Source organism: Limanda limanda, chromosome 12, assembly GCF_963576545.1.
Source record: "Limanda limanda chromosome 12, fLimLim1.1, whole genome shotgun sequence".
Lineage (NCBI taxonomy): Eukaryota > Metazoa > Chordata > Actinopteri > Pleuronectiformes > Pleuronectidae > Limanda > Limanda limanda.
In genome coordinates this window covers 2,613,756-2,630,305 of record NC_083647.1, presented here as the reverse complement: position 1 = coordinate 2,630,305, position 16,550 = coordinate 2,613,756, and the positions used below count along the sequence as shown (strand labels likewise).

Genomic DNA, 16,550 nt, shown 5'->3' with positions numbered 1-16,550 from the left:
ATTACACCACATTATACAACTCATTTACATTTATAGCAAATATATGAGGGTGAGTTACCATGTGCAGCTGTATTACATGTGTGTTCTACATGAAAGGACTATTTAATCACTGACTGCCTTATTGAAATGAATGAGCGGTAAATGGCACACTACTCATGTAATGCACTTATTGTGCCCCACCCCCCTTATCTTCAATAGAAACAATGTACACAGTCCCAAGATGAGGGCGGTGGTTTTATTCCCTGCTCTCTACTGCTACTTTCATCCACAAAATCATAAAAACTGGTATCAGCTAAGCTAGTGACAATAACATCAGACTCATTCAGTGGGTGACCGCTGGCAGCCTGTTCAGTATGCTTTATTTCAGCTTTATTGGCTGCTGTAAAATATCTCTGTACAAACTAATCGCCACTAAAAAGATGAGGGGAAATAGAAGACATCCAATGTTTTGTGCATCTAGTTCTCCTTCTGATATATAAAATTTGTTGTGTCTGTATCTGTTTTTCCATATGTGATTTTATCTGCTGGTTTAATTACAGTTGTGTATTTTCCAGGGAGAAGAGTTCACCCCTGATGGCTTCCCCTGCCGGATCGAGTGTGAGAACCCCAACAATGACCTCAGCAGGTTCAGAGGCTACATGTGAGTTTCTTTTCAACAAGACACCGAACATTCACATCTGTCTCTGTTTATATATATATATATATATATATATATATATATATATATATATATATGACTTTGGTCCTTAACAGTGTATTTTAACTGATTAAAATGTTCTTGAATTAAACAGTGTAGATTTGGAAAACTTTCAGCAGGCTAATAACATCAAGAAAAGCTAACTAGAGCCAGGAGTTGGCAAAGATGAAGTTCAATCCATAAAGCGAGTGTGGAGTGGTTCCACTGTCCCCTGTTGTAAAACCTTGGTCTGGCCAGCATGTGCATTTGTTTTGCAAGTAGTGAAAAAAAACACACAGATGTTTGCAGGATGCATTGGGACGAGGTTATTATCTTCATAAATGACACAATACATATCAAATGAAAATACCTGTTTGGGAGGACGATAGACAATCAGGATCGGCTTTGAATCCTTGCTGATCACATAATTCTCTCCATCTGCTGAATGCTCGACCAAGGTTGACTCCCATTCTAGCTCGTACTTAATCACTAGCCCTCTTAGCTTCTCTGTGTTCTTTAGTCCTTTCTCTCCTTTTCACTTTGATCTTGCCCCATCACCAGCCATGACAACGGAATGCAACGTCAAAAACAACAACTCTGCTTCAGCTTCCTTTCTACTCTCCAGCAGGCTACTGGCCGTGAAAGTTTCCGATGGCAATGTCAACATTGGCTTTTCCAATCTGAATCAAAATACGATTTCCTCCCTGATCGTCTCCTTTAAAGTTGTATGTCATAAAGAGGCAGCAATAAAATGAGACCCTTTCAACACCAGTTAGAAACTACATTTAAAAAACAGACCTGCTCACAAGAAACATCTGTAAACCAACTGAACTGTGAAGCCTGCTTTGCATAAAGTGATCTTAGCAGATTTATGAAAAAGAATTGTTATTATTTGCATTCTTTAGTTTCACATGTTCATTCACCTACACTCCTTAAGCCCAAACCAATTACAACCAATACTGCGTAAAATTCTTATCATGAAGCAACTATTCATGAAGTCAGTCTAACATCTGATCGTGTGCTCAGTTACAATTCACTATTTTATTTAAAATTATGTAGACGACCACTTTTTATGTCATATCTCTTGAATCCTCTTTACATCCCGATGTTGATGAAGAAAAGAACAGTTCTGAGTTCTTATTTGTGCGTATGTGTGTGTGTTTTTCCACAGGGAGCATTCCAGTGGGGTTCGTGTTGGCCTCCATAACAGCAACCTCCTGTTGAGGAGCTGCACCATCCGCAACACTGAGACGGTGGTGGGCATCGTGGTCTATGCCGGTAAGCGAACAGGGTCACTTACAACAAATCAACACAAGACATTGGTTTTATTGGTCGCATATTTCAAAGATGATGTTTGTTCTTTGTATGTAAAATCATGCAGGCGTCCTATTAAATCAACACAACGTAATGGACTGCATTCTTGTCTGAACAACCAGTAGTACACTGACACACACAAACATACAGCACTTGTTTATCTAGTCTGGTGGAATTTCCCTCCCCAGTTTCATGGAAATCCAGTCAGCAGTTTTTATATCATGTTGTGAAATAACAGAAAAACAAACAAGCACCAATAATAACATAACATCCAAGGTATAATCTGCTTCCTCATCCTGATGCTAGAAGTACTCATTTTGATTGGTTCCCTAAATGAAGTTGATTGGCAGCTTTCACACGTGAACAATCTTAACCAGATAGGTTAAAGCACCAGTCTAAGCAAACAGGCTAAGTTTAATGAACACCAATTAAGAATAGAGCATGATTTGAACTCACTAAGGTGGAAAAGGTAAATGAAAATGTTATATATTGACTCAAGCATAAGCTATGACCATAATGAAACCATAAACTACTGAAGCTTTTTAGTTGTCTGTTTTGCTCACAGCAACATGTGTTTCTGTCACTGTGGGACTTAGGTCATGAGACCAAAGCCATGATGAACAACAGTGGGCCGAGGTACAAGCGCAGCCAGCTGGAGAAGCGTCTGAACACAGACATCCTGTGGTGCGTGGTTCTGCTCCTCATCATGTGTCTGACATCTGCTGTAGGTGTGTACCGACACTGACTGAGAGCACATAGCTCTCACAGCAATGAAAATACATCAGTGTATTCCAGAGACTCACCCGTGTCAAGCTTTAACCCCCTGTGTTCAGAGTGATGAGCTGATCCGGTGTCTTGGTTTGTTTCAGGTCACGGCCTCTGGCTGAATAACCTGAAAGAGCCCGTCTTTGGGGTTGATACGGACACGTCTCCTGCCTTGGCTGGATTCTATGTCTTTTGGACTATGATCATTGTGCTCCAGGTATAATGTTAAACGTTTCTACTTGCACTGTCGTTAACATTTCTTAGTAGCTGCAGTTATAGATTTATTACACCTTTTCAATTTCAGGATATTTGAAAACGAAGCAGCGGCTCTTCTGTAGAATTTAGGTTCATGTATTTATTAAAATATGGAAGGTTTCAAAGGTGATGACTGCATATAAATTTAACTAATCAGTCGAATTGGTAATTTTCATGAAACTGGCGGCAACACTGGTCAAATGACCATAAATGACAGATGGTAAACTTATAAAGAAAAAATTACATTTCGTCAACCTTTACTTAACTTTTACTCTCAAACATCCCATGTCACTAACCTGTCTGATTTCATAGATATTAAGGGTCAACACCTTGACTTGAAGTATTAAAATACTCTTCTACCTTATGACGATATGATGATTCCTGTGGTTATGTTTCTTCAGAGATCTAAAGTTTGGTTCACAGATGAATGAGGATGAAGGTTCATCAGGCACCTAAACACACTACAGCAGTTTATAAAAACACCAAGTTTGCAGTGACAGTCATATTTATCTTCTGTCTCAGTACTTCAACCGAACTAGAAGAGCACTCAGACAGCACATACTACCAAGCTGATTGGCCACTTTATCTCAAAATTTCAGCCATAATATCAGTCCCCGAAACATTCCTGAATTTTTTTCATCAAAATGCATAAATTATTTTCTTAGAAATCTGCGAAAATGTTCAAAAATTTCTCGTCCTGCTTTACTACGAAAGTGAAAAAAAATCCTTGATCCGCACCAAAGTTTAATGGATTCTTCTTTGGGTTATGTCCCACCCCTCCACTAAATAACATGGATATTTTCTGGATCCCTCAACAAACACACATAGTGAAAGATATCATCAATATGTATGGTCCAGTGTCTTCTTTGATCTCTGGGTTACATAAAAAAACATTTGTTGTATTCATGTACACGTGTGCTTCCATGGAACCTCTGTCAATCATTGGCCAGTTTACAGATCACAGTATTTGTCATGTCAATGACTGCATCCTGCATCCGTTTCTGTCCAACAGGTGCTGATTCCCATTTCTCTGTACGTGTCCATTGAGATTGTGAAACTGGGTCAGATCTACTTCATCCATAACGACGTAGACCTGTACAACGAGCAGCTGGACTCCAGGATCCAGTGCCGGGCCCTCAACATCACTGAGGACCTGGGTCAGATCCAGTACCTGTTCTCCGATAAGACAGGGACTCTGACAGAAAACAAGATGGTGTTCTGCCGCTGCAGTATCTATGGGGTCGAATATCCTCATGTCGAAAATGGTAAGATCCACAAAGTTCCACTTTCATTAAGTCTGTTAGAGACATAGTATTTTTTCATTGTCAATGGGAACAAAGTTTTTTTAAATTGGGTTATGGTTAGGGCAATTCAAAAGCGACACAGGCAGTGGCCGATCCTTTTCAAAATATCAATATTGGCTAAAATAAACCCAATCCAAAGCTGATCCTTTCTGAACCGTGTATTGGTCACATCAGCATACCACTGCAGATCTGCTCTCTTTTCCCACCAGCTCCACAGAGTCTCCTCTCACTGAATGTAAGGGACATGAGATTGTTTTAATAAGGGTTGTCAAGATACTAGTAAACAAAACGATACTCAATACTACTTTTGATGCCACAATGAAAAGGAAAATGGTACTGGCCACACTGATAAGATACCGGTAGTTCTTTTCTTATTTTGTTAACAACATGCATAACACACTGTACTGCTACAGAAAAAACAAACCAGGAATATTTATATCATTCTTAAATGTTTTGTTGATAGTAGTACTTTTGCTGACTCCCTCCTCCCAACCTGTGTATGTGATGCAGCACAGTGTTTTTTTCTGGAAGTGAGTGTTACTGTAATGTGTGACGAGATACACCCTTAATAACTGTTAGGCTGTGACCTTATCGTGTTCACCATCACAGAAGAGATATACAAGTCCCTGTTCATGTAACGTTGCCATGGCGTTCACCTTCATTCTTCACAGCAGTACAGGCCACTTACCATGGATAAGTGTTTCCCTTGTAACCCTGAGAATAGACTGAGCTGGTGTTAGTCGTGCCTTGGGGTAAAAAGGGCATGTTAATGATAGTAAGTGTTAATGATATCTGTTAAAGTTACAGTTGTTTGCCCAGGGGAACTTTCTGAGTCACATCACAGCATCAGAAGGTACTTGGCTCTAATTAATGACACTAATTAAGTTACATTAGTGAAGAATTACCTCTCTAAAAGTTCAGGGTGCTGGTCCTTCAAATGGTTAGCCTAATGTGCGGCGTTTTTCTCCTCTGGTCGACACTGATTTGTATCACCTTTACAAATGAGCTTGTTGGAGTCTTTCTCCTTTCCTTTAGAATCTGTCCCATTGGTGAAATATTACCAAACAGCACTTGTTGCCTGCTCAGGACGCGCCATGCTGCTTATCTGTAGTTTACTACAGCACAGCAGCAGGTCGCTCACCGGCTGCCGACATGCTGCCGCCTGCTTGTGCTTCAGCCTCCAGTCACGTGATAGGTTCGCTCTTTGATTAATGAGGTGACAGCCACAGGAACTAACAGGGTTATAATATGAATCACATGAATCATTTATGAATTACACTCACTGAATCCCTGAAACCAACCTAGTGGTATTCTCCAGACCGCATTCTTCTGTCCTGTTTATGTTGGAAGTGTTAAGTGTTTCTGACGCTCTGTGTGTGGGTGTGTGTGTGTGTGCGTCCGTGTGTGTGTGGCTGGTTGTCTGTGTGTGCGTGTGCGTGTCAGCTCGAAGACTGGAGGTGTACGAGGCGGAGAAGAACGAGGCAGCAGATCACTCTGTGACCCTGAGGTCGGGCTGCAGTGCTAAATCTCGGAGCTGTCGCTCCCTCAGCTGCAACCGCAGCTCTGTGTCTCTGCATACACTCACTGCTGAGTCAGAGGAGGAGGACGAACAACTGTCCAATCAGATCCAGGCCAGAACCAGTGCCTTCTGCAGCCGCATGGTCAGACCCGCACACATCCATCCATCAGTCTGTCCTTCTGTCCATACCTCTCTCTCTGTCTGTTAGAAGTCTTTGGTCACAAGTTCTTCATTCTTCAGGCTCTGAACTATTGATCATTGATATTGCAATAAATCTGAGCTTTGATTTGAGTTTGCTTATGTAATAAAGAACTTTAGAGGGAACTAGAATGGCACTTGAGTGTACATATGTCTATCTCTAGACTATTCCTAAATTGAATGGCTTCTTTCTTGACCCATATGTATTTGAGGTCCAGCCCTTTTAACACAGTCCCTTTGTAACTCAATGTGTGTAGTTTCACACATGACTCAGAGTTGAGTGAGATGTTGTGATGCAGTTGTGACTGATGTGGCTCACAAAAAAACTCAACCTCTGTCAAAATGATAGAAATGGTGAACGTGTTGAGAAAAACTCAAAAACCAAAGCCTGCATCACCCATCGGTCAAACAAGCTGTGTTGTGACTGGGACATGTTTGACTGCCAATGGAGCTGTCACACAGGTTGTTATTGCTGGTGGAAGTAACAGAATGAAATTGACAGATTTTGAATGTTGCTTATCCCACTATAGGTCTCTAATGGGGAGCGGGATATTATGAGATTGGATACTAAGGCAGACATATATATATATATATTGAACCTTTGTTATGTTGTTGATGGAAATTATGAAAATGATTGCGCTAATTACTGATATTGTTTTGTTGCCCAGCTCTATATGGAGGTACAGTACTGAATCACTGAAGCATCTAACACTTGCAACACATTTTTTAATCAGATTTTTCCCCTACACCAAACTAAGGTCATATTACCATATTTAGTGAGTATTTAGTCTAGCAATGAAAGATAATCTCTCGCTGCTCTCGTCCTTGTCGGTTCAGGCGAAGGAGGTGGTGCCAGACCCTGAGCTGGTCAGGAAGTTGAACTGGTTTTCTTCCCCCCTGAAAGAGGCCTCCTCTGGGACTCCCTCCAGCCTGGAACTCGCCTACATCACTGACTTCTTCCTGGCACTGACCATCTGCAACAGTGTGGTGGTCTCCTCTCCCAGTCAGCCTCGACATGTGGTGAGCACATGATCCCAGAATTTTATATTTTCACATTGTAGAACAAATCAGCTCCTTTATTTGTTTACACTGTTTGGATTGGTTTGCTCTTCATCCCTGTTAAGTCGCTGAAAAAGTAGGTCAACTTTATTGAGGTTTTAAACTTTCTGGATCAATGTGACGTGCTGTCAAAGTTACCTGATCATCAGGAAATGTACTGCTGATCAGGAGCTCATCTTCTATTTTACCTCTTTTTAATTTATTCATTCATTCTGGCAAAGAAAAATAAAAAAACTTCTCCCTCGTTTCTCATCACAAACCAATGATTAAAAACACATGGAAGCCTGGAAAAGTAATCCTTCCATTAAAAGCTGTTCCCGTTACAGCCTTAAAGGTTCAGTGTGTAATATTTAGTGACATCTAGTGGTGAATTTACATGTTGCAGCTGACACCCCTCACCTCAACCTTTCTTTCCAAACATGAGAGATAACCTGTGGGAGCCTTCATTTGTCATAGAAACTCAAAAGGTGTTAAGTTTGTCCAGTTTGGGCTGTTGTAGAAAACATGGTAGCCTCCGTAGAGATGACCCACTCCAGATGTAGATGTAAAGTATTTTAAAATAAAGGGCCTATTCTAGGGTAAAAAAAAACTACAATTATTACAAATTAGATAAAACACTCTAGTAAAAACATCACTAGGATTATTTGAGGTTCAATCTCTGCCAATAGACCCCTGTCACCTCAATCTTACACACTAGACCTTTAATGTTGTTGTTGATTTTGCATACACACATACCGGAACTATAAATTTCAGTTAAACTCAGGATTAAAAAAACATTATAGTTTTTTGGTCTCGGCATTAAAACATAAATTGCCTTGAGATAATCTATGTTAGGATTTAGCGCTATACAAACAAAGTTGAATTGAAAATGTTTGTGATTTGATTTGTTTTTTTCCCCTCTTCCCTTTAGGTGCCTGAAGCACGAACACCTCTCAAGTCTCTGGAGGAAATCAAGCTGATGTTCCAGCGCTTCAGCTTCTCTCCGTTTTCTGCACTGTCCACGTTCTCCCCTCCCCAGATCAGAGGCAGCCCTCGCAACTTCACCAGCAGGCTGTTCACCAGGGGGAAGACCGGCTCCTTCTCCCCATCCACCAACAACGCTACAGACGGCTCAGACCCAGGGAGAGACGGCAACATGGAAACCCCCAAGCTCAGGTGTAAACTGGACTTTTCTGCACCAGGGGAGGGAGGAAATGCTGCACAGGCGGAGGACCATATCAAGAAAGATGATAACAAGGATGCAAAGACAAGCCCAGAAGGGCCCAGACAAGAAGTGGAAGAGGACTCTGATAGTGACGTTGATGATGAGCTGCTGTATGAGGCAGAGAGTCCAGACGAGGCGGCTCTGGTCCACGCAGCTCGGGCGTACCGCTGCACCTTAAGGGGACGCTCTGCTGAAAGCCTGCTGGTGGATCTGCCAGGAATCGGCTCACTGGCTGTGCAGCTGCTTCACATCCTGCCCTTCGACTCCAACAGGAAGAGGATGTCGGTGGTGGTCCGCCACCCACTCACAGGACAAGTGGTAGTTTACACCAAGGGAGCCGACTCTGTTATCATGGACCTGGCCGAGACTTCTAAAGGTAATTCACTCAAGGAATAGGAATCTGCAGGCCTGAATGAAGACTGTTGTCTACTGACTGCTGACAAATAATAAGAATAATATTGATAATGATATTTTGTCTGTGTCAATGTCACTAATATGTTCAGGAGCAGAGCAAGCTCAGGAGATCTACAGTCACATCAAAGATCAAACCCAGAAACATTTAGACAGCTATGCCAGAGAAGGCCTCCGCACACTCTGCATCGCTAAAAAGGTAACTCACATTAATTCATTTGTATTATCTAAATGTTATTGTTCAGGGTAGATAAAATAGTATCCATTTTTGCATAATTATTTATATATTATTTACCATGATGACCTTCTGTGGCATTACTCGTACTAAAATTCTGTGAATTCAAAGAGCGTAATCAAATCAAATATGAATCCAATGTTCCATCAGTGCAGTAGCTTTAGTTGAGTGTGTGTGCTGTGCACCATGGAATGTGTCTGTCAATAATTCAATAATTAACATGTAGCAAGGTGGTGTTTTCTGCAACTACATTGTGCATTATTACAGTGAGTGGGTTTGGATTTAACACTGAAACGCTCAGACTACACAAATAATCCCAGTCAAAGTGTCAATGAAATGTTTACTTAGTTAGAAATCCGTTGTCTGGATTGTATAGAAGATCTCAAACAGCAATAAGATGAAGTAAAATACACATTATGTTTCTTTTTATGTATGATCTCAAAGTCATATTAAGGGAAACGTGTTAAAAGGACAGTAATTCAACCTCTTGTTCTTTTTTTCGAAGGAAACAGACTGTCCATGCTAAGATAAACACAATCAATCACAGCTTATTTATATTTCAATCTATTGAATTTTAGTTCATGAAGCACTTTGAAGCTTTCTCACAAAAAATGCTCCTCAAAACAAGATTATTATTATTATCATTATTATTATCCGGTGGCTCTGGTTGTAGACAGGATCGTACACTGACCAGAGAGTCGTTAGTTTGATCCACTGCTCCTCCCTTCTGAATTCGCTGACGGTTGTCGACAGTGTATGAATGGTGTGTCATAGAGAAAGTGCTGTGTGAATGTGACTTGTACTGTAAAGCGCTTTGAGTGGTTGATAAGACTGGAAAAGTGCCACACAAATTCAGTCCATTTACCATTGTTATTTTTTTTTGTTTTATTTGTGATTATGTGCAGTTTTATTTGATGGATTGGAGGAGGCTGTACAAACAGACACGTGTGATCTGTTCCCACTCAAATACTCACTTTCAGAATGAACTCATACACTCTTAATGTCTGCTAAGTGATGAATCCATCTGTGTGACCTCACCATTGTCAGAAGACGTGTTGCTGAGTGACTGTGCTCTGTGTCTGGAGCAGGTTCTGGAGGAAGAGGAGTATGAGGTGTGGCTGAAGAGACATCTGCTGGCAGCGAGCAGCATAGAGAACAGAGAGGAGCTGCTGCTGGACTCAGCTCAGAGACTGGAGACCAACCTCACCCTGCTGGGTAGGAGAGCCACTCACTGCAGTCTGACACATGGACCATTAAACCAGACATAGCTGGAAGTGGTGGTACCCTATACAGTCTATGGGTGATACCCTTACTCCACATGGAAACTATGCTCGGTCCTCCTGGAAAGTGTTAAAATGAAAATCTATGTCATACGTACCTGCAGACCTTTGGTTTGCCTTAGCATAAAACAAATAGGCTGTGAAAAGAGCTGATTTCTTGCTTATTCTACAAATATCTTTGAATTATTGGTATGTATTAGAATCAGTCATTCAGCCTATTTAAACAGAGAGAGGATCTGAAGTCAGTCAGGAAATAATTCCCAAGCATGTTTAACGTAAAGGCTATAAGACAAGGTGCAGCAGCTTTATGTGCAGGTGACCAAAGTTGGTGACATTACTTCAGTTGGGACCCCTTTTTTCAAAGTTAATTGGATTTCAGTGATTGCAGTTTGTTCTATTTGGTGGCATGGCTCTGTTCTGGGCCTCCTTGCCCTTCCACATTTATATATGGAAAGCCTAGGGTAGGATGAGCACACCTCTCTACCCTTCCATGAGCCTTCATGGAACGTGAGGGAGCCGCAGCTACAAGACCAATGACAACACATGACAGTGACTCAGTATGAAAAGGAGGTGCTTCCCTATGGAAACAGCTGAAAGTGACGGTAGGTAGAATGGACCGATCAAACCGGAGAGAACAGGAGCAGTTTGCTGAAAAGCAAAGTCTCAGTAACAGCCACAAAAAAGCTTGGTTGCAGTGATTCTCTCAAGGGAGTGCATGAAAATACCACTTTCTGGGCAAGTCTGCTTGAGGCACCTCCTATAGTGTTCCTGAGTATGATGACAATAAAGACATTGAACCTTGTATCTTCTATCAAAAATAGAAAGGATAATTATGAAACAATTAGTTTTAATGCCCTTGTGCCGTCCACAGCCACTGGCCGTGATAAATCAAACATGATAAATCAAGAATGCCCTGAGAGAGGATACCAACATTATCAGCGCTGTCAGCATATCAGAACTTTGTCTCTGTATTTGTTGTCAGGTACCACAGGGATTGTCGACCGACTGCAGGAGGACGTCCCAGAGACCATTGAAGCTCTTCAGAGGGCTGGGATCAAAGTCTGGGTCCTCACTGGAGACAAACAGGAGACGGCCATTAACATCGCCTACGCCTGCAAACTCCTCCGTCCCAATGACCAACTGCTGACAGCCAACTGTGGAAGCAAGGTCAGTGGGGCACGCATTCGCCAAGGAGGTTGTGTTTTAACCCCTGGTGGTTTGTTTGTAAGCAAGATAAAAAAATAAAATAGATTTCCACCAAACTTAGTGGAAGGGTGCAGTAGAGCTCAAGGAAGATCCCATTGAATTTTAATGTGGATCCAGATCAGTGATAAGTTTTCCGGAATTTTGTTTGGCAAGACTGTCAACTGTTGGAAGAGACTCTTAAAGTAGGGATAATGGGAATCTTCTTCATGGATCCATGTGCATCACAAGCTAGATGACAGAATTTGGCCACTGTGCTCCTGAAACAATCAAAGCTTTAGATGAGTAGTTAGTTTTGTCCTGATCTACAGTTTACCTGGTCACAATAACATCGCTGAGATCTACAGAGAGTTCTGTGATCATCATTGTTTGATTTTTGCATCAGGAATTGTGACAACAATTTGAATTGACACATCACAGGGTCTGAATACTTTAATAAATTAAAAACTTTATATCAATTTTATCCATTTAAAAAACAAAAACATAATGAATAAATAAATTTGACTGAAGCCAATCGTGTTGATTATCTCTGGGCTCTGCTTTTGACCAATCAAGTGGTTTTCATGTTAAAAAAACATCAATACCAATGATAACAATATCAATATGTTGAGCGGAACTTTGACTATGTAGTCCCACTATTTGAACTGAAGCACAACTGTACAGAGGAAATTACCCATTACCCTCTGCTTCCTCAACCAGAAGAGCTGCCGCGGTATCAAATTTACTGCTCAGAATTCTTGATATTTTAAAAGTTTCCTCACTGAATATTGGAGATTAATGGTGTTTTTTAAATACTTAATTGTAGGAGTGCCAGAGTTCACAACATTTCATATTTATCTGTATTACTGTATGTTTATCATATGCATAGCAGTCAATATAATATACAATATTTATATATTTTATGGTGAATAAAAATGGATTTTGTAGAAAAAATACATATGAATTACATTGACAACTTAAAATAAGTAAGAATAAAAAATAAATAATATAATAAAAGAAAGAAATTAATGGAGTTCGTATGATATTGCAGTGTGGTGCCTGATGGTTAATTTAGATATATTGACACATATACATGTACAGCTTATCATGAAAGGTGCATGATTACAACTTTCATGATAAGATGAGGCGGTGTGGCCTAGGGGGTAGAGTGGTCGTTCTTCAACTGGTTAAATCCCCACTCTTCCCCATCTGCATGCCGAAGTGTCCTTGGCAAGATACTGAACCCCCTCATAAAATGTTGAGTGTACTTATTGTAAGTCGCTTTGGACAAAAGCGTCAGCCAAATGACATGTAATGTAATGTAATGTACACATTTAAATGTTATTCTGCCTGTATCAATACCCTAAAAAAACTATACATTATTATTCAGTGGTGATTCATATATTTTATTTGAATCTTAATTTTTATCAATTTAATCCATCAATAATTTCCTTCCCAACAGGATGCTTGTGGAGCTTTACTCAAGCAGCTCAAACTAGAAGTGAAGTGTGGACAGGATCCTGCAGCCGGGGCTCATGGGGAATCCTCCTCCGGCAGCGTGTCCAGCTTCATCCTGGTTATAGACGGCCAGACGCTGGACTGGGCGCTTCAGGACGAGCTGAAGAGTGACTTCTTAGAGCTGAGCTGCAGATGCAAGGCGGTCATCTGCTGCAGGTCCACTCCACTGCAGAAGAGCGAGGTGGTTCAGCTGATCCGCGACCAGCTTAGCGTCATGACTCTGGCAGTGGGTGAGGGTTCTGTTAGTGAATATTCAGAATCTGTAGTTGAGGGACTGGAAGTCTCTGATTTCCGCCTGTGGTTTGACCAATCAGGTTCATAAACAGTCCCTTTGAAGAGGAGAAGAGGCGGAACTCATCAACTGAAAGAAATAAGTTATTTTGCTTAATGTGCATATAGATTAGCCAAATTGTTGTGTGGACCAAAAGCAACTACAAAAACTATCCCTGTCTGTGTTGATAAACATTCTAGAGTTTGACTGTAAACAGTGAATGGCAAATGGAAGATGGAGTCTTGGCCCACATATCTGTTGCCCCTAGAGGCTAATTTGTTCAGACGATAGCCTCCAATCAGTGGACAGTTTGACCTGATGAGCAGAATTCTTAAAGTAATGTAAAATGAGTAAATGAGCAAAGGGATACATTTCCTGGTGTATGAGATCAAGCAGTGACTAAAACTTGTATTCTGAAACCATGAATATAAATATCAAGGTTTAAAAAGCATGAAAGAAACTTATACCCCATGAACAGATGATGCTAATGCTAGCTGAGGAAAGCATCCTCAAACTGCATTTACACAGAATACTGCAGCTTCACACAGCTCATAGAAATACTTCAAGTGCATCACAAAACATGACGATAAGCGGTTTGTTTTGGTCATCCAGGTGATGGAGCCAATGACGTGAGCATGATTCAGATGGCTGATGTGGGCATTGGGATATCAGGTCAAGAGGGAATGCAGGTAATGATCTCTACATTCACCCTGACACAACAACACAGTTCTTTATGAATATCCCTGAGGTAGATGGTATTAATGTATTATTATCATATTCAGATGCCACAGATGAGACTGTCACAGAGTAAGGACTTTAATTATTCATTATACCTACATGCTACACGTGTCTTACCTCATGGCCAGCAGCAGCTACCAACAGCTAACAGTCGATAACCCTTCCATCTTCTCAGCACCTGTTGTGTATCAACCATGTCCTCTTTTGTGTGTCGCTCCCCAGGCGGTGATGTCCAGTGACTTTGCCATCTCCAGGTTCAAACACCTCAGCAAGCTGCTGCTGGTTCACGGTCACTGGTGCTACTCTCGTCTGGCAAACATGATCCTCTACTTCTTCTACAAGAATGTGGTGAGAGAAGTTCTCAAGCTCTTTAAAAACGTGCGTTTGATTAAAGTATGTGATGTAAGGATCATCCTGATGACTGTCTCCCTCTCTGTCTGCAGATGTATGTCAATCTGCTGTTCTGGTATCAGTTCGTCTGTGGGTTCTCTGGGAGTGTCATGACCAACTCCTGGGTACTGATCTTATTCAACCTGATCTTCACCTCCGCTCCTCCCCTCATCTATGGCATTCTGGACCAAGACATGCCTGCAGGAACCCTGAAGGGGGTTCCTGAGCTCTACCAGGCTGCACAGACCTACAAGGTGACCGCACATAAACACACAAGACACCCAGCAGAAAGCAGGCAGTTCCAAACCCATAATCCAAGCTGTTGTTGTTCAGTACCAACAGCTTGAAATATCATCAGGTAAGGCAGTGTAAACTCCCAGCTACCTCCAGCCTGAATGTGAGTTTATCAGGCAGCCATTTCAACAGGGCTAAGTATAATATAGTGACACAAAACCTATTACAACATACTGATGCACAACTGTACTGTAACCATTTAATATCATGGTCAACTGATCAAATAAAAAAACAGAAGGACACTTTGGTTAAGATAAGGGTTGCAAAATTCCTGGAATATTCCAAGTTGGAAGCTTTCCATGGGAATATACAGGAATTAACGGGAATAAACGGGAATATACGGGAATTAACGGGAATAAACTGGAAATGTTGTGGGTAATTTATACTAACTGTATTTACCTTGTCATACACAGACATAAATATAAACATTTTGTTTTGTCATAGGCTGATTTGAGTCCTGAGGAAACTTTGGGCACTTGACTATACGCCTCTGCATCGTTGTGTCATTCTTTACACAGGTCTTTGCACAGTATTTGCTAATGTACACAGCCTTTCCTTCTACATTGGATGGGGTGAAATGTCTCCACACATGAGATAGTGCACGTGGCATTGTTCTATAGAATAAGATGAGAAAAAAGTTTTTAAAAAAACGCTAATGCAATGCCAGAGATATAAAAAGTTAGCCAAACAATTGGAATTGTCTGTAAACATGTTTTACAATTGATGGATAAATGTATGGAATAGGCTAGATGAACAGATAAACAATCCTCAATCAGCATGCTAATAAATTTTCCCCCGTAATATCATCAAAACTTACCTGACAAGTCCTGCACACTACAACAGGCCTCAATAGCCCTGCTGTAGTGTGCAGGATGCTGGGAATCATCTGTGCATGTGATGGAAGAATGCACAGTGGAGGGTTGAAATTCAACGTGCAGCGTGTGCTGCATTCCGTATATCTTTAAAATAGAGTTTTGAATGATGTTTTTATTGCTCAGCGTTTAATTTGCGTATTTATTTATTTATAAATCCCGAGCTAAACTTTCCTTCCCTTTGCAACCCTAGTTAAGATCCTTTAATTATTTTGACGGAAATTTTAAATGGTTGCAAAAAGAGTCGTGAATTGACATGAAAGGCAAGGAAGGAGAGTGTGTGATGGTACTGGTAACACTAATGGATGACTCGTGTTTCTCTGCAGATTTATGTTCCCCACGTGTTCTGGATCACTGTCCTGGATGCATTTTACCAAAGCCTTGTGTGCTTCTTCATACCTTACTTTGTAAGTATACTGTATCAGCACATTCACCACAGTCAAATAGTTCCTTTATTTGTGTTTTTGGTTCCATTGTTTTGTGATTGATGGTGCACTGTGTCTCAAGTGACCCTGGTTTAAAAAGTTGAACACCTTACAGCTGATCACACAGAAGTGACCTGTGCTCCTGTTTGTCTCAGGCACTGACGGGATCAGACGTGGGGATTCTGTCCTTTGGCTCTCCAATCAACGCCTCTGCTCTCTTCATCATCCTGCTGCACCAAGTCCTCGAGAGTCACACTCTGGTGCGACTCTCTGCTGCACTAAACACTGTTTCAGATCACTGCTTTTCAAACTGTTGGGAGCGCGTGGTGTGCAGGAAGGTGATGCGCTGTGTTGTTTTGCAGACTTGGATTCACGGTCTGGTGCTGCTGCTCAGTGGGGGCTCCTACTTTGGCTTCGTGCTGCTCTTCAGTGTGTCCTGTGTGACCTGCAGCCCCCCCACTAATCCTCTGGGGGTGGAAACACTCCAGATGTCCCAGCCTCTCTTCTACATCATATGTGCAGTCACTACTTTCACAGCTCTGTTACCCAGGTACACGCACTCATAAATACACATGGCACACATAACCATATACACCGCATATTAACTCACACATGCTTGGTCCCATTTCATTGCGGCCTA

The 16,550-nt window shown here is 41.3% G+C and overlaps 1 protein-coding gene across 1 annotated transcript in view; it reads left to right on the top strand.

Moving 5' to 3' along the window:
- atp10d (ATPase phospholipid transporting 10D) overlaps positions 1–16,550 on the top strand; it is a 29,523-nt gene that overhangs the window by 12,197 nt on the left and 776 nt on the right. Inside the window, exons 4-21 of the mRNA XM_061082923.1 lie at positions 555–640; positions 1,848–1,954; positions 2,587–2,718; positions 2,860–2,972; positions 4,023–4,275; positions 5,758–5,975; positions 6,869–7,051; positions 8,001–8,670; positions 8,798–8,904; positions 10,029–10,155; positions 11,203–11,387; positions 12,865–13,150; positions 13,804–13,880; positions 14,152–14,277; positions 14,373–14,573; positions 15,812–15,892; positions 16,066–16,170; positions 16,273–16,460. Of these exons, the coding sequence (XP_060938906.1) occupies positions 555–640; positions 1,848–1,954; positions 2,587–2,718; positions 2,860–2,972; positions 4,023–4,275; positions 5,758–5,975; positions 6,869–7,051; positions 8,001–8,670; positions 8,798–8,904; positions 10,029–10,155; positions 11,203–11,387; positions 12,865–13,150; positions 13,804–13,880; positions 14,152–14,277; positions 14,373–14,573; positions 15,812–15,892; positions 16,066–16,170; positions 16,273–16,460 (3,245 nt within the window). The remainder of the gene's footprint in view (positions 1–554; positions 641–1,847; positions 1,955–2,586; positions 2,719–2,859; positions 2,973–4,022; positions 4,276–5,757; positions 5,976–6,868; positions 7,052–8,000; positions 8,671–8,797; positions 8,905–10,028; positions 10,156–11,202; positions 11,388–12,864; positions 13,151–13,803; positions 13,881–14,151; positions 14,278–14,372; positions 14,574–15,811; positions 15,893–16,065; positions 16,171–16,272; positions 16,461–16,550) is intronic.